The 17,934-nt window shown below is 50.6% G+C and overlaps 1 protein-coding gene across 10 annotated transcripts in view; it reads left to right on the top strand.

The window, feature by feature from the left end:
- Positions 1-17,934, top strand: part of KDM2B (lysine demethylase 2B) — a 154,578-nt gene that overhangs the window by 125,063 nt on the left and 11,581 nt on the right. For 7 of the 10 annotated variants that reach the window (XM_040444135.1, XM_040444136.1, XM_040444132.1 and 4 more), the window contains 5 exons: positions 9,905-10,129; positions 15,487-15,630; positions 17,043-17,129; positions 17,293-17,562; positions 17,767-17,880. In XM_040444135.1, coding sequence (XP_040300069.1) covers positions 9,905-10,129; positions 15,487-15,630; positions 17,043-17,129; positions 17,293-17,562; positions 17,767-17,880 — 840 coding nt within the window. The remainder of the gene's footprint in view (positions 1-9,904; positions 10,130-15,486; positions 15,631-17,042; positions 17,130-17,292; positions 17,563-17,766; positions 17,881-17,934) is intronic. The other 3 variants (XM_040444128.1, XM_040444131.1, XM_040444134.1) reach the window with 1 other exon arrangement.

Below are 17,934 nucleotides of genomic sequence, written 5' to 3'. Positions count from 1 at the left end.
AGAGGGAGGCGCAGGCGGCCGCAGGTCCGGGTGCGCCCAGGGCGGCCAGGGCGCGCCTCGCCCTCCCCTCGAGCCCTCGCCCGCGGCCCACGCGCGTGCCGGCCGCCCTGGGCGCACCCGGACCTGCGGCCGCCTGCGCCTCCCTCTTTTCTGTTTGCAAAGTTGCACCGGGACCCTCAGCCTCTGGGCTGGAGGACGCCGCGGCCCGGGGCCCGTGGGCCCGACGGCCGGAGCTTTTGTCTGGGCGCCGCGCGCCCGCCGCCCGCCGTGGGCAGACGGAGACAGGAAGGGGTGCGAGCCGCGGGCCGGCGCGGGGAATCCGGAACCCGGCGAGTGCGCTCCGCCACGGCGGGGCGGAGGAAGCCGTGACCCCAGATGGCAGTATTTGGCCTGGGTTGGATTTAGAAGGGAAAGCAACCTCTCTTGGGACGAGGGGGGAGAAATCTGTGTATAAAACAAAGCCCTGGGTGTGTTTACGGCGTGAATTTGCTCCGGGAACATTCGTGTTTAGGAAGCGGGGGAAGAAAGTTGAGGTTTTACGGAGTGCAGTCTGCACAAAATGTTTGAAACAGGACACAGGCTAGGTGGACTTGTGCGAGGAATTAAGCATGGGGTGGGTTAAGTTATCATGTGGGCATGGGACCAGGTGAATAAGATGCTTATTTATAATCCTGGGTGCATTTCCTCAGTGGAATAAAGATGTTTTGGAATGTTCAGGCCGAGATGTAGGAACGACTTTCTCGTCCGTTGGGGGCGATTGAGGAAGCGCTGTATATGCTGCGCTTAAATTGTATCAGACACATCATTAAGTGGTTTTATCTAACAGACGAAGTTAAATCTTATTGTTTAGTTGCATTTTACTGTTTTCTGAGTTTTGCTGGGATATTTTTCAGGCACATGCACCTTATGAGACGTTCCTGAATCTCGCTGGTCTTAGGCATTGGGTTAACCCAGAGACAACCCAAGTGGTTTTTGTCTTGGAACTTTTATCAAGTCAGCAGCACAGTGTGTGAATGGTTCTCACTTCTTGCTTCTTGGTTCACACCAAATCTTGGTTTGAAAAATTTTCAGTTCAGTTTGGGTCTGCTTAATTCCTGCCAGCAGGTTACTCTTTCTGCATCTGCTTATTCACAAGAAGACACTGGTAGCCAGCCTGGACTGTGCTTTGGTGTTTCTGGATTGAGGTTCCTGTTACTTGCTTTTGTTTTGGTTTTTTAATTTGGCCACACCCTGTGGCCTATGGTAGATGCAATCTTTGACAAGGTATGAAACGAGATTTCATGTGTCTCTGGGCTAAAAACCACGGTTTTCAGGTCTGCCACTCCTGAGAGAGCCTTCCTTCAGGAGAGGACCTGTGCTCCCGGTAGCCAGACTGCTTTCCCCCTCCTGAGGATAGTCAGCCCTGTGTGGCCCTTCTGGAGCTGTCAGCAACAGAAGTTCTTGAGCTTCACTTTAAGGCGGTCTGTTTCACTCAGGTGTATTGAGCTGACCCCTAAGCCAGGTCAGTGGGCAGCAGGTTTTTCGCATATTCCCGGCAGAGAAGAAGATTGTCCGTGAAGGATCGCATGCCTGCGGAAGCTCCGGGCTGTAACTCCCTGCTGTTGGCCTCCTCTAGCCCTTCCTCACTAGGTTTTTCAGACTTTCTCAGCCTCAGGATTTCTTGGGCCTGAGAACAGTGGCTTCCTCTACGGATCTCGAAAGCATTTGCGTCTTTCCACCGGCGAGTGAGTCTCTGGGCTCTAGACCCCGCTCTTCTGTAAAGTGTCCTCCAGGGAGGAGTGGGCACGCAGGTACACTCACGAAGAGACTGGCGGAGGCCCTGTCGGGAATTGCTCTTGCCCAGTTACCCCCAGCAGCTGCACCTGGCCCCACCCACACCCACCCCCCAACAGAATTTTTCCACTTTCAATTTAAAAGTCCGTGCCCAACTCTAGTGCCCACCTGAGGCTGGTGTCCGGTCCTGGGCGGCATCAGGCTTCCTTAGGTCTGTCTGCCCTGTGGCTTCCCCCAGCAGCCTGGGTTTCCCCCCCGCCTGCTCCCAGTGTGGGGTGGGGGCGAGGTGGTGATGGTGGGCAGGAGGAGACCCCTTGCCTGCTCTTTGCCAGTGCTCACTCTTGGCTGGGCCTTCTCCCCTGGACTTGATTTGCTTCTCCAGTGCAGAATGTGTCAGAAAATTCTTTAGCTGTGTTCAGTTTGAGGAGATGCCCCCCAAAAAAGGGCTGTTAATGAGAATATGTGTTCCATCTTTTTTTTTTAACCCCTGAAGTGAAAATAGCTTTGTTCCTTTTCTTAAACTAAAAGTGATTGTTGTTTTAAAAAAGTAAAAATAATAGAAAATTATGGAGAGGAAAATCTCTCAGAAGTTTATGCAGCCATAACTACTGTATTACTCATTGTAGCTTCTTATGAAATTTCAAGACAGGGGTCCCTGAACCTTCCTGAAATAATATCAAAGGTTTGTGACTTTGTGTGCATTTTTCTGGGAAAAGGTCCTTAGCTTTCCTCAGATTCTCCAGAGGTCCTCGCATCCCCTGGGTTTCCGGTAGCTCTCGTGTTTTTATTCTCTTGCTCCTTACCCTCAGTATATAAACAAACCAAAGCCCTCCCTGGAGTCTACAGGTGTGTGTTAAGGGGCCCCACACTGCTGCTAACATCCAGCTTTTCCTGGGATGTCCATTATGCATGAAGATTTGGGAACAGACATATGTTGAGGTGAATCTATGTTATGCAGTAGAATACAGCATTAGCATGACAGATGTGGGGGGGGGGTCATCACTACCCCTCGTGGGGCTGAGGGTCAGTGTGCTGCTGTTGGGGGTAGCTTGCTGGGAAATATACAACGGTCTTCACTGTAAAACCACACAGCCGCATTTCACTGTTTTTCTCACTGACTCCTCTGGACAGTCGTCCCTTCTTGAAACTCTTCCCTGGCTCAGGGATGACCCAACCGCCTGCTGCTTTGCCTGCCTTTCCGGCCGTTCCTCCGCGGGCTGGTCTTTGTCACTGGCCCTTGAATGTCCGTAGTCTTGGAGGTAGTGTCCAGGACCCTCTTTTCACTCTGCCCGTCCTCCCTGGGCAGCCTCGTGGACTTAACTAGTTTAACAGTATGTGATGCTGACTCCCGGCTGTGGATCCACTCTAGTCCCTCCCGCTGCCGGCCAGCTTCCTTGAATGTCCTGTGGCTCCTCAGATTCTGTGTGTCCACGGTGGAGTCACTGATCTTTCCTTCCTCTCCTAGGCCCCTTGTTCTCCTGTTGCTCAAGCTATAAACCTCAGAGCTTTCCAGGGCTCTTTCTGCTTGTATGCCCCATGTTCAGGCAGCCTCCGGGGTCTTCTAAAACCAGGTCTGCTTCTAAAACATGTCCTGAATCATCCCCTCCCTGTCAACGCTTCTGTGGCTTCTGCTCATGCCTTCATCATCTTCAGCCTGGACTGCTGTTGTCGTACCCTTCTCAACTCCTCTCCCCGCCTGTCATCTTGCTCACTGTCCAGAAAGTCACTCCTCACATTTTTGCATGTTGCTCCTGAGCGTAAAGTCCTTTCACTGCTCTTACAGGGGACACTGTATTTCTGTGTCCTATGAGGCCCTACAAGATTGGGCTTCTGACATCTCAAGTAGTTGTGTCAGGCTATTGAATATGTCATGTCACTTCACGTCTCTATCTTATTACTCTTCTTTCTGCCTAGAATATCTGCTCCCTACCCCCACCCCTACCCTCAGCCTGAAGATGCGGCTTGTTCTCCCTTAAGACCCACCTTAGTCGCCACCTCCTCTGTCTGTGACCCTTTTCCCAATATCCCTTCCCAGTGAGATGAGGCATTTCTTCTGGGTCAGCATGCCAGGGGCCATGCTTTAGAGTCACTGCTGAGGCTCACATCTCAGCTTCTCATTCATTGGCAGTGTGACATTAGGTAGATGACTTTGCTGTGCCTCGGTTTCCTCACTTTTTTTTTTCTTTCAGTTTCCTCCTGAATGGAGATCATAATTCCTGTCTCATAGGTTACTGATGCGAATATTGAAAGGAATGATTACTTCAGACAGCGTTACTTGTAATAGCATTATCACCATCACATTGCATTGCATTTACGTGGTTGTTTGTTTTTCTCACCCTAGACTCTAATGCCTTTGAGAGTATGGGATGCATCTTATTCATCTCTGTATTCCCAGCACCTACCATTGAATCTGGTACAGAATTCTCAGCCAGAAAACACTTGAGTAGGCAGGTGGGTGAACCTGTGACTCATTAATGAATGAGTCTCCAGTGCAGATTACATACTCTTATTGGCTAGTAATGTTAAGCATCTTTCCATGGCTTGTTCCCCATTTGTATGTATGTTTTTGAAAATATACCTATTTAAATCCTTTGTCCACTTTTTAATTAAAAAAAATTTTTTTTTAATGTTTATCTTTTTTTTTTTTTCAACGTTTATTTATTTTTGGGACAGAGACAGAGCATGAACGGGGGAGGGGCAGAGAGAGAGAGAGGGAGACACAGAATCAGAAACAGGCTCCAGGCTCTGAGCCATCAGCCATCAGCCCAGAGCCTGACGCGGGGCTCGAACTCCCGTACCGCGAGATCGTGACCTGGTTGAAGTCGGACGCTTAACCGACTGCGCCACCCAGGCTCCCCTATCTTTGTTTTTGAGACAGAGAGAGACAGAGCATGAGTGGGGGAGAGGCAGAGAGAGAGGGAGACACAGAATCTGAAGCAGGCTCCAAGTTCTGAGCTGTCAGCACAGAGCCCGATGTGGGGCTGGAACTTGTCAACCGCAAGATTGTGACCTGAGCTGAAGTCAGATGCTCAACCGACTGAGCCACCCAGGCGCCCCTAAATCCTTTGTCCATTTTAAAATTGGGATGTTTGTCTTTTTATTGTTGAGTCATTAGAGTTCTTTATATATTTTAGATACTAGTCCCTTACCAGATGTATTATTTGCAATGTGTTCTCCCACTCTCTGGGCTTTTTCACCTGATTGTGCCCCTTTTGAGCACAAAAATTTTCAGTTTTGAAGTTTAGTCCATCTCTTTTCTTTTGTTGCCTCTGCTTTTGGTGTCCTATCCAAGAAATCATTGCCTAATCCAGGGTCATGAAGGCTTACCCTTTTGTTTTCTTCTAAGAGTTTTATAGTTTTAGCTCTTACATTTAGGTAAGAGGTAATTTGAGGTAATATTTTACAAATAGTGTGAGGTAGGGGATCAACTTCATTGTTTTTGCATGTCCCTGCATCATGTGTTGAAAAGACTATTCTCTTCCCCGACTAAATCATCTTGACACACTTGCCGAAAATCACTTGGTCTCAAAATTCATTTTGTCGTAAATATTGTGAGGGTTTATTTCTGGATTCTCAATTCCATTGATCAATATGTCTGTCCTTATGCCAGCATCACATAGTCTTGTTTACTGGAGCTTTGTAGTAAGTTTTGAAATCAAGAAGTATTTATCCTCCAACTTTGCTCTTCATTTTCAAGCTTGTTTTGGCCTTTCCAGGTCCCTGGCATTTCCACATGAATTTTAAGGTCAGCTTGTTGATTTCTGCAAAAAAAAGAAAAAAAAATACAAAAAACAGCTGGGACTTTCACAGGGATTGCATAGAATTTATAGATCACTTTGGGGAGTATTGCCATCATGACAATATTAAGTCTCTCAATCCATGAACATGGGATGTCTTTTCATTAATTTAAGTTAATCCAAGTAATTTTAATCCCAGTATTTTAGACATGAGGGATTGAAGAGGTTCTGCCCAAGAATATTCAGGAGAAGAGGATCTGATGGATAGGATGCACTGTTAATATTTGTGGAATGAATGAACGAGTGAATGAAAGAACTACCAAAATACTATTGCTGTTAAGGAAAATGCTTAGGAGTAACTGATGGAGAAGAGGTGTCAGAATACTATGTTTTGTGTGGGGGACTGTTATGGACTCTAGATGTCCTTAACAGGTGGAGCTGGGCTGATAAAATCAACAAGTGGCCTTGGGGTTGAGGAGGCCGGTTTGTAAAGTGAAAGTCCGTGGATACCATCACTCCATTTTGCTGAGAATAGTTCATGCTGAAATTAACAAAGATGCATTCTGGGTTACTTGAACAAATAGAGGCAAAGGTAGGATAGAGTGGAATTTAGAATTGGTTTTGAACTTTTAAGTGTTTTTAAATTTAGTTTTGAGAGAGACAGGGTGCAAGGTGGGGGAGGGGCAGAGAGTGAGGGAGACACAGAATCTGAAGCAGGTTCCAGTCTGTGAGCTGTCAGCAGAGCCAGACGTGGGGCTTGAACTCACAAACCGCAAGTTCACGACCTGAGTCAAAGTCGGACACTTAACTGACTGAGCCACCCAGGCGCCCTGAGTTTTGAACCTTTAGGTATCACGCAGAAGAGATTAGGACAGAAGTTTCATGCCAGAATGACGGGGCTTTGACTTGTTTACCTTCCTTAATAGAGACCCTCCACTGTCTTTTTCACCTGTTGATTTTCTGGGCGGTCTTTCTTAGGTGCCTGCATTTCAAGTGTTGCTCAGCTGACTCCTGACAAGCCAGCTGGTGTCCACTGCCCGCAAAAACTGGCCATGAGGCTGTAGGTGGCAGCAGCTTTTCTAGCTTGACTTGGCAGCTGGCTAGAGAGGGCCTGAGTCAAGGTCTTCAGAAACAGAGCCTCCTCACACCTCTTCTTCCAGGACATCGTCTCTCGTTTGCCCTGTCATTTTCCGGGATGTCTCAGCTGCCATTGGGATCCTGAAGAATTTGGGTTTTTTTCATGGGTTGGAAAAGTGCCTCTCTGGAGAGGAATGTACTTTGGAAAGCACTGGAAGGTAGACTTGTTTCACAGTCACTTATGAGCTCTGTGACCCTGGCTGGATTGGCCTAACTTTTGACTTCAGAGGGACACCGTCCCCATGGCCAGTAAGGACAGAGGTGCCCAGCAGCTATTTATACCTGACGCTCCTGAGTGGAAGAAGAGAACCGTGTTTGGACCCCAGGAACGTTTTCAGTCCTTCACCAAAGCGGCTAGTCCTTAGAATCTCCTGCTGTGGGAGTCAGAGTTTGAGCCCTTCCCCTCTGGTTTGTCCTTGGAGGTTGGACTGTGTGCACTGCCCTCACATCTGTACCTGACTTGAGGCTCGGCACTGTCTGCCTCATTGCCAGGGTTTGAGGACTGAGTCACTTAGAGGACATGTGCTCTTTATAGGGGTAGAATCTTAGTCGCATTGGCTGTGACGGGAGGGAGAAACCTTCCTGGTTTCCACTTCTCTGGCAGTGAATGTGCTTCTGTGTACTTTCTTTTGGCACCTGTCCTACTATGGGCGTGAAGGCACTAACCAGGGGCCTCTTCCAAGGGTGTGTGCTCACCTCCAGTGGACTCCCGCCCTGCTGTGCCTGCCCGTGTGCTGTAATTCGTAGTGCTCAGAGCACAGTCTGGGTGTGTGCTCATCCTCTACTGGCTCTGTCACCTTGGGCAAGCCACTTATCCTCCCTCTCCAGTCCCCTCATCTGAGAAATGGCATCTCTCATAGGGTCATTATTGGAAAAATAAGGTAATATGCAAAAAGATGATCACAGTAGCAAGCATTCAGCAAATATCCACCATCACTGCTGTCACCGTCCTTGTCATCAGCTGCTTCTGCCTGGCACACTTGCTGCTCTCTGGTCAGCTGCTTAGTGTTCAGGTCCGTGGCTCCTTATGTACCATTCTCATCTCCAAAGCCTCTGAAAACTCATCTTTTTTTTTTTTTTTTTTTCCCTTTACTACTCATCTGGCAGCAATACCTGACATGAATGTCCATGTATGACGTGTGGGCCGATTTATCCCTCTTCTGGTGTTAGGGCTGCCAAGCTTCTCCTGTGTGTGACAAGGGGCACTCGAGACCTCGTTGGGGTGCAGTGTAAGGACTGGGGGGGAGGGGGCCGCGAGACCTTCGCTAGGGGAAGGCAGAGTAGCTTGTGTGGGAGCAGCCCCTTCCCCGAGGCAGCTGGTGGTGACAGGCCCATCTGTGGGTCTCCCTGGTGACAGGGCCACTGTCCGGGCCACCTCACAGCTCAGGGTGGCCGTGACCGAGTGAGCGTGGAGTGGCTCTGTGGCAGCGGCAGGATCAGGATGAGGTTGATGAGGACCAATGGGCCACCAGAGCCAGGTCTGGTGTCTCCCTTTCCCCTTTGGAGCTCAGGGCAAGCTGCGGGGGATAAAGATCAGAGGAGCAGCACTTCCAAGCTGAGCACCTCAGCCGTCAGACGGCTTTGCAGTTCCCTTGAATGTTGCAGGCTGCTAGGAAGATGAATTGGAGGGAAGGGACCATTTAGGTGTCGGTACTGAAGTGGGGTGCGTGTGTGAGATCTTCATTCTGCGCAGGGACCACTGCACTGGAGAAGAGACGGATGAAAGGTGGACGGTGTTTCCTTCTGATGTGGCTGTTTCTAGATAGCCCTTGTGGTCTTGGGGGAAGGTGGTCCCTGGAAGGAGGACCCTTTGCACTGTTGTGATACATAGTAACCACACTTCTGGGCCCCCAGAACTGACCAGAGGAGCTAATTTTCTTAGGGATCCGGGTGTGGCAAGCGAGTGAAATTAAAAGGCTGGGACTGGACTGGAGATTAATTGGCTGCAAAGGGCGTTAAGCATTTGAGGCCAATTCGATCTGATGGTTTGGGGTAAGGAGTGTCTCCCTGACAGATGAACCATTTTTCAGCAAACTCTCCTGCTACTTGGAAATGTGCTTCAGACAATGCAGGCTACATCCTGGTCCCTCCCACTTTTAGTCCCAGGTGCACAGGGCCCCTCAGCAGACTCTGTCCTCCAGCGGTTGGCCCAGGAACTCCACCACGGATCCTGGTTTGCAAGAGGCTCTGAGACTGCTGGCTGGGATATAAGGACCCCTGAACAGGACCTGTGGCTGGCTGGTTCACTCTTTCACATTTTTGCACTGCTTTCTGTTCATTTCCCTTCTGTTCTTCCTCTGAGTCACAGGGAAAGAAGCATTTGGAGCCCATTTAGAGAAGATCTTGAAGTCGGGGTTCCTTAGGGTTACTGTCTCATTCCACCTGGGTTTGTTTGGTTTATTGAGCACATCTGGTGTGCCAGGCCATCTTGTGAAAGGACAGTGGTGACAAGACTTTTGATAACCACTTTCCTGAGTCTGCCTCATGGGGGAAGGCGCCCTGAACACAGGACAGGGAGGCTGCCAGAAGAAAGCAGTTGTAAACTGGGGCCTGCAGAAAAGTAGGCATTAGCCAAGCGGAGTGGGGAAGGGAGTCTGTGTTCCTGGCAGAGGGGACAGAGGCCTCCCGTGTGGCCGCGTACGGCCTCTCTCGGGAAGCACACGTAGTGGGACCTGGCCTGAGGCGGGCAGGGGCCTCTGCCGAGGCGTGGGGGCCCAGAAGGGTCTTGAGCCAGGACATGCTCTCAGAAGCAGGGTGTCCTCCTTTTACTTTCAGGGGCTGCCATAATAAACTACCCAAAACTGGGACACTTAACAGAAACTGACTCTCTCACAGTTCTGAAGGCCAGAAGTCTCAAATCAAGGTGTTAACAGGACCATGCTTGCTCTGAAGGCTCTAAGGGAGGATCCTGCCTTGTCTATTCCAACTTTTGGTGGAGCCTTTGGTGGCCGCGGACTTCCTTGGCTTATAGACCCATTACTCCAGTCACATGGCCATCTTCCTGTGTCTCCACATGTGTTCCCTCTGTGCCTGTGTCCAGACTTCCCCTTTCATAAGGATGCCAGTTGTACTGGATTAGGGCCCACCCTAATGACCTTATTTTAATTGGATCGCCTCTGTACAGGCTCTGTTTCTAAATAAGGTCGGAGCCTGAGGTCCTGGGGTTGGGACCTGAACACATCAGCCTCAGAGGCCCTGCGGTGGGGGTCCGGCCAGCCCTGCGGCCCATCTCACCGGCCCTGTGTGCTCTCCCGCAGAACCGGGCGGTAGGTCGGCCCAAGGGGAAGCTGGGCCCGGCCTCCGCCGTGAAGTTGGCCGCCAACCGGACGACGGCGGGAGCTCGCCGGCGCCGGACGCGATGCCGCAAGTGCGAGGCCTGCCTGCGGACCGAGTGCGGAGAGTGTCACTTCTGCAAGGACATGAAGAAGTTCGGGGGCCCCGGGCGGATGAAGCAGAGCTGTATCATGCGGCAGTGCATCGCGGTGAGTGCGGCGGCTGTGGCCACGCAGGGAGGCCCCTGGGGGCCTCTCCCCACACCCCCAGAGCAGAGCAGAGGTGGTGGCCCTGGCCCTCCTCTGAATCCAGACCCCACCTTCCTGGCTTGTTCTTCTGCTTGTTGGTCTGCCTCTTTTCTCCCTTAAAAGAGAATGTTGCAGCTGCAGAAACCCCTAGGAGGGGCTCCCTTGTGGGAAGAAAGGGGGCTCTGACCAGTGCCGTTTCAGATTCCACATCGCAGGACTTGGGGGCAGACTTACCTTGCTGGGCCCCTTTTTCTTCACAGGCTGATGGCCTTAGAACTGCTTCCTTCCCTAGATGACCGAGTACTTTGAAGTGTCTGCCATTAAAGATGTCAGCCTGTCCTGTCTGTGACCCCATTGCCAACATTTATGGTCCAGTTCATGACGGTTCTGGGCCCTCCCTTCCTTCCTGTCCTGCCTTCAAAGTCAGAGGTCCAGGTGGAAGGTCAGTGCCCCGCCTGAGGGGACTGCCCCAGATAAAGACGGCTGATTTATGGTGCCCAGGAGCCGGGCTGCTGCAGAGCCTGGCCGGCCCCTCCACACTGCCTCACCCGCCCCAGCCTTGCTCCAGGACGGGCCAATGGCACAGACCCTGGCAAAACATGGTCTGGGGGTCTGTCCGTAGATCCCTACAGCACACACCCCACCTTCTGCAGGGTGCTGCTCCCAGGTCCTCGTGGTCCTCCCTGTGGGAACGGTGATCTCTCTGCTCCCGTGGGAAAGCAGGCTCAGCAGGAGGGACAGGATTCCTGGGAGAGCTGCTCTGAAGGCCCAGCCTGGCATTGGTGCACCTTTCTCTCCGGCTGCTGCTGCCCCTCTGAGCCCAGGGACTCCTTCCCCTTCTCCCTCCACACATACTGCCTGTGTTTTTGTTTTTGTTTTAGTTTAGTGTTTTGTTTTTATTTTTTGTTTTCTTTCTTACGGTCAAAAACACAGAACAGAATTTACCATCTTAACCGTTTTTAAGTGTCCAGTATAGTCATAATACCTACATACTCGTTGTGCAAGCTGATCTCTAGAACCTTTTCATCTTGCCAAATGGAAACCCTATATCCATCCAACAACTCCATTTCCCCTCCCCCAGCCCCTGGCAACCATCTTTCTACTGTCTAAGTGTGCCTGCTTTAGATCCCTCATATAAATGGTATTTCTCCTTCGGCGACTGGCTCATTTCACTGAACATCATGTTCTCAAGGTTCATCTACGTAGTGGCATGGGTCAGGATCGATCTTTCTTTCTTTCTTTCTTTCTTCCCTTTCTTTTCTTTCTTTTCTTTCTTTCATAAATTCTGTGCCCAACGTGAGGCTTGAACTCACAACCCCGAGATCAAGAGTTGCATGCTCTACCAACTGAGCCAGACAGGCACCCCAGGATTTCCTTCTTTTTAAAGACTGAATAGTATTCCATCATTTGTATGTGCTGTGTTTTCTTTATCTGTTCCTCTGTTGATGGACATTTAAGTTGCTTCTGCATCTCTTGGCTCTTGGGCACCATGGGGGTGTCCAGTACCTCTCTGAGATCCTGTTTTGAATTCCCTTGGGTATATACCTGGAAGTAGGATTGTTGGATCATACGATAGCTCTACTTTTATTGGTTTCAGGGACCGCCATACTGTTTTCCATAGAGGCTGCTCCATCGTACATTCCCACCAATGGTGTACAAGGGTTCCATTTTCTCCACATCCTCGCCAGCACTTGAGATTTACTGTTGTTTTGATAAGCAGTTGCCTGGATGGAAGTGAGGTGGTACTTCGTGGTGGTTTTGATCTGCATTTCCCTGATGATTAGTGACGTTGAGCATCTTTTCATATTTTGTTGGCCATAGCTTTTTTGGAGAAATGTTTAAGTCCTTTGGCCATTTTTAAATTGGATTGTCTGTGTTTTTGTTGTTGAATTGTAATTCTTCATGTGCGCTAGATACTAACGCATCGTCACATACATTCGTGGGTTGCCTTTTCACTCTGTTGGTTGTTTTTCCTTTTGCTGTGCAGTTTTTGTTGGGTTACTTGTGTTTTTAATTGTTACCTCTACCCAGGTCATTTCCGTGGATTTCAGGAATGTTGGGAGTCCCCTTGAAATTAAATACAGGTTTTTGTCTGTGTGCCTACCTCTAGGTACATTTTTCTGGAGTGAGGGTCCATGTGACCCATCGCATGCTGTCAGGATTTACGATTTTGAGAATAGTGTCCCCTAAACACGGCATGTTGGCAGTGATCCAGCACTGTCTCTTCCTCTTCAGCCCTCCCCCGTCCCTGCCCTGTGTCCCAGGGCCAGTTATGGGACCTGCCTCTGATGTTACCTGTGCTTTGCAGCCATGGTGCCTGCCACTGTGAGTGTTGGTTGAAGGAAACCTCAATTTTGTGTGTGTCTCTCCAACCTGATGTGGCTTTCGGAACTAATAGCAAGTGTCGTCTTGGCCTGACCATTAGGGTCCTCTTTACTCTTCTTCCAACTTTTCCACGTTGCTGGGGCTCTTCCTGCCATGGTTTACCTGCCTCTGACACATGCAGGCCACCTCTCCTCCCTTGCCAGGCTCTTCTTTCTCGATGTGCTGCTGTCTCTCTCCTCCCTGCGAGGCTCCATCCCTTCGCACCGTCCAGCACCATCTCCCTGCTGGCTCGGGCCTGGGTTCCCCTTGTCAGTCTCTGCGGTAGCTTTGCCTGTGGTTCTGCCTGCCAGTTTCAGACTCAGTCCCCTACCCTCGCCCATCCCATCACAGACCGTCTTCTGGCCACCAGGTGCTCCTCACCCGGCACCCCAGCTTTGGGCTCTCCGCACTCCCCTGCCCCCGGTGGCCTGGCCTGCTCCCAGTGGCTGAGCGCGTCTGGCTCTTGCTTCTTTGTCCTCTTTCGCGTGGGTTGGTGGTCCCTTTTCCTTTTCCTGCTCCTCACTTCTCTGCGCCTGCAGGAGCCCACGTTCTCTGTCCTGGGAGTCCTCCGGAAATCAGCCTCTTGCTGCTCCCATAGCACTTGCACGTGACTTTCCCATGTCTTCCTAGGATTTCAGCATGTTCTGTCTTCATCTTCCCAAACAGCTCGGGGGAGCAGCTGCCTTCCTCATCACTGTTCCCCTTTTGGTTGCTTGCTTCAGGCTTCAGCAGATGTTTATTAAGCATTTGTTGGACAAATGATGGCTCTTTTGCCTTCAGTGTTCTATTTATTTGAACTCAAATGTTTGTGCCATTTTATAGACTTTTCACTTAGTAGTGGAGCCTATATCGCCTTTTTGAAGCTCTGTTAATTCAGTGTGATAAAAATTGACTGTGTGCTTCGTCTGGATCCCAGGTACAGGGAGGGTGGGTGTGTAAAGGGGGGAGAGTGTAAGTGGCTCGACTCTGTCTGCAAAGGGTTTATGGTTTAGCACATCAGTTCTCAAATGTTGTGGTTTGGGGAATTCTGTACCCTCTTAAAAATTATGAGCCCCCCCCCCCCCCGCAAAAGCTTTATTTATGTGGGTTATTTATTATTATTCAAAATTAAAATGGAGAAGTTTTAAAAATACTTGGAATTCATTTAAAAAGAACAAACTTGGGGCACCTGGCTGGCTCAGTTGGAAGAGTGTGCTACTCTCGATCCCATGGTCATGAGTTTGAGCCCCACGTTGAGTGTAGAGATTACTTAAATAAATAAAACTTTAAATAAAAAATAAAAAGAACAAACCCACTACATGTTAACATAAATGACATTTTTATGAGAACTAGCTACGTTTTCCAAAACAAAAGTGATTAATAGGAAGGATGGCGTTGTTTTATGTTTGTGTAAATCTTTTCTTTTATGTTTGGTTCATTAGACAAGATTTGCATTTTCATATATATGTCTGTCTTCATTCTGTCGCAATACATTGTTTTGGAGCAACTATGTGAGGAAAATGTGGCCTGGTACAGATCCCTAGTTGGAAAGGGGAAGAGTATTTTAGCAGTCTTCCCAGTAGGGGTGGGTACTCCACCAGAACGCAACAGGTGGCAGTTTCTTAAAGGTTAGTTGCATTGTGGAATCTGAAACTGTATCAATGAACTTGTCATGCTGTTACATTAAAATTCATTAGTCTTTCCTTGCCCCCGGAAAAGCTCATTTGCTCATGCATGATGTTACAACATCACACGTGGGGTCATTTGGAAAAACTGGCTCACTGAGTTATACAGATTTTCCAAATAGGGGCAAACAGTGTTATACTATGTAAAACAACAACAACAACAAAAAACCCCACACATTTGTTGACACGCGCCAGTCTCCTCTGAAGAGTCTTTAAGTGTGATTAGGAAGCTGCCCAGTTCATGGTGGCTAGTGTAGGTTTTCCAAAATTCTAATTTTTGTTTTTAAAGTTTGAATTTTATCATCTGCAACGGATGCTGTAAGTTTGTTTTTCTGGACGTGACCGGCTCATTTCATCTTTGAGAAACTTGCCAATACTTTTTTTTTTTTTTTTTAATTCAGTTGCTCTGTCAAGTAGAATGATGTTCTATGCAGAAAATGACCAAGTCAGGTCACAACTTAGTCACGAGTGCTTTTCCTTTAGATAACCATCATCCTTTGGTATGCAGCAGGGGCACCTGATGCACACTTCCTATTTTGTCGTACAGAATATTAAAAGGTTATGTTTTCAAGGGTCAAAGATTTCATAAAATTAGTAATTTTTTACTGCTTCATCAAAGACCTTCTTCAGTGAAGCCGGTGGTCTTTGTAATAAGCGTGTGGCAGGGACAAACTCAGTACTGCCCCGATGAGGACCGGCAACGTCCCTTACCAGTGCAAATGTCAGCATAGTTGAAAAAGGCAGATAGCATCTTAGTGTTACCTGAAGATAGTTTTGACCCTGCGGACCTCCCTGTAAAGGTTGTGGGGACCCTGGAGTCCTTGGACGTGCTTTGATGGCCACCGGTGGTGCACAGCCTCAGTCCCCCACAGGCTTGGGCTCAGTTCACACCCCACCTCCTCCTCCGGGTCTTGACTCGCATGGGACACTGTCCCTGACCTCCATGTTCCAAATGAGCCCCTTCCACCCCTCACCTGGCCCTCCTTGCTGTATGTTTCTCCATGTCCCTTGTCACAGCATATCCTGTTGGTTTTCATTTGTCTGCCCCCCTCCATGAAAATGTAAGCTCAGGATGGCAGAGATATTTATTTGTCTTGTCCAGTGCCATTCCCAGCATTTAGTATCTGGCACAAAGAGATAGTAGCCTGATGAGTATTTGAACGAACGAACGAATCAATGAATGAATGACAGGCAGTGGCTGAGCCAGTTCTCTGCTGCCTCCTGGCCTTGGACCTGCTCCCCACGGTTCTGGCCCCTGCTGACTTCGCTGTGCTCTCTCCGGCTCTTCAGCCAGTGCTGCCCCACACCGCTGTGTGCCTGGTGTGTGGCGAGGCAGGGAAAGAAGACACAGTGGAAGAGGAAGAAGGAAAGTTTAATCTCATGCTAATGGAGTGCTCTATCTGCAACGAAATCATCCACCCCGGATGCCTTAAGGTGAGCGGTCCCGGGGGGGGGTCTGGCTGTGCTGCTCGGCACCCCCATTGAGCACCTCTGGTGGTGCTGATGCTGGGGGACAGTGAGCTTCCTTCCCCAGAGGACCTCTGAGTCTGGGGGGGTTCTGAGTGTCAGATAACAAGCCGAGGGCAAGAAGGGTCTGCAGTGGCTCAGACCTCCCACCTGTGGCTTCGAGGGAATGAATACATACCCCCCCACACCCCCCACCCCCCATCCCCAATAAGACAAAACCAGAGAGAGTTCCCAGAGTCTTGCACTGAGACCAGAGGGAGAGACTGGGTGGTTGTGCTGCTCGCTGGAATCCTGGCTCCGGGCTTCTGGGAGAACGAAGCCTGGGCCTGGGAGGGCGGACCCTGTGATGACAGGTGGTTGCACCAGTGTCCCTTTGTGCCGAGAACCTGCTCCCTTGGTGTGCCCAGGGCAGGGCTGCCTTCTTGTGGGGACCACTGTGCTGTGCCTGCCTGTCTTAGGCAACAGGTTCTACCTCTGCAAGGAGGAGACTGCTCTGGGCTTGTCCCCAGAGAATGTCGTCAGCCCTCTCAGCCCAGGTGTCAGCCTCAGTGTATCTGTGTGTGTGTGTGTGTTTTAATGTTTGTTTATTTATTTTGAGAAAGAGAGAATGTGAGCAAGGGGGGAGGGGAGAGAGAGAGGGAGAATCCCAAGCAAGCTTCCCGCTCCGCACAGAGTTGGACGTGGGGCTCAATCTCACAACCAGGAGATCATGACCTGAGCCGAAATTAAAAGTCGGACGCTTAACTGACTGAGCCGCTTAGGTGCCCCTATGTGTGTGTTTTAGAAAGATTGAGGTGGGCTTGCCCCGAATACTACCTCAGCTCTGAAATGTCTCTTTTCTTCGGTGGCAGTAGTGGGGGCTTGTTGCAAGGCTCATCCTCCTGCACACACCTCACAGTCTGAAGGGGGCACTGTGATTGTTCCCTGGCTTTGGAAGTCAGACTTCATGTTTTAGTTGCCTGGTTACTTCTGTCTCCCAGATCAGAAGCTCCTCAAGGGCAGGGACAGCACCTCTGTGTTGCTCACACCTAGCACCCAGTGCTACTAAGTGACTGAACAGGCCCTGGGCCCATTGCTTCCCTAGGTTATCTTACTGAATTGTTGCAGAACAGTGGTGAGACAGGTACATTCCATTCCATGATGGAGGGCACTGGCCCACAGAGATGGAGTGATTTCCCCGGGATCACTGAGCTAGTAAGAGGCAAAGTTAGGATTTGACCCCTGGCCTGGATCCAGAGCCACCTGTCTTAACCACCTTTGTTTTGTCTTGGTCAAGGATGGGATAGAAGTGACATCTGGGAGGGGGCTGTTGGTGTTCCTGGCAGGTGTGGCATCTTCTGCCCCCTCCCTGCTTGCTGACTGGCGTGTGCCCTTCGCAGATTAAGGAGTCAGAGGGCGTGGTCAACGATGAGCTTCCAAACTGCTGGGAGTGTCCAAAGTGTAACCACGCCGGCAAGACCGGGAAAGTGAGTGCCGGGCTCCAAGTCCCAGGGGTCAGCCCGGGAGGGGCAGACCTTGGCCTTGTCAGATGCGGCCTGTCGGTGCGCTGTGGGCCAGCGGGGTGCCGCGGGTTCCTGGAGGGGGGCAAGTCCAAAGATATACAGTTTGTTTGTTCCTTCTCTCTTTTTGGCCTACAAGCAAAAGCGTGGCCCTGGCTTTAAGTATGCCTCCAACCTGCCTGGCTCCCTGCTCAAGGAGCAGAAGATGAACCGGGACAACAAGGAAGGGCAGGAGCCTGCCAAGCGGAGGAGTGAGTGCGAGGAGGCGCCTCGGCGCAGGTCAGATGAGCACCCCAAGAAGGTGCCCCCGGATGGCATCCTGCGCCGAAAGTCAGACGACGTGCACCTGAGGAGGAAGCGGAAATACGAGAAGCCCCAAGAGCTGAGTGGACGCAAGCGAGTACGGAGCGGGAGGAGCGGGCAGCGAGGGGTGGCCTGGCCGGTCCCGGGTGCAGGGCGCACAGGCGGGGGCGGGGACGGGCAGCGGGGAGAACTCGGGGTCCTGGCCTCTGGCTGCCCTGAGCAGGTCACATAAGTCCCGAGAGCCCGGCCCAAAAGAAAGGAGGGGAAAACCAGCGAGTCACTCCTCTTCCCACCCCTTTAGGCCTCGACGCTTCAAACGTCCCCCGGTTCCTCCTCTCACCTCTCGCCGAGGCCCCCTCTAGGCAGCAGCCTCAACCCCTGGTGGAGATCCAGTCTCACTTACTTCCAGCAGCAGGTGCTCCCACGTCGCCCCGCCCTCCTGAGGCCCTGGGGACTTGCGAGCCCCGGG

The sequence above is a fragment of the Herpailurus yagouaroundi genome, unplaced genomic scaffold (assembly GCF_014898765.1).
Source record: "Herpailurus yagouaroundi ecotype Mexico unplaced genomic scaffold, PumYag 191, whole genome shotgun sequence".
NCBI classification, from domain to species: domain Eukaryota; kingdom Metazoa; phylum Chordata; class Mammalia; order Carnivora; family Felidae; genus Herpailurus; species Herpailurus yagouaroundi.
The sequence above is the reverse complement of the archived record's forward strand: the minus strand, read 5'-3'. Positions and strand labels throughout refer to the sequence as shown.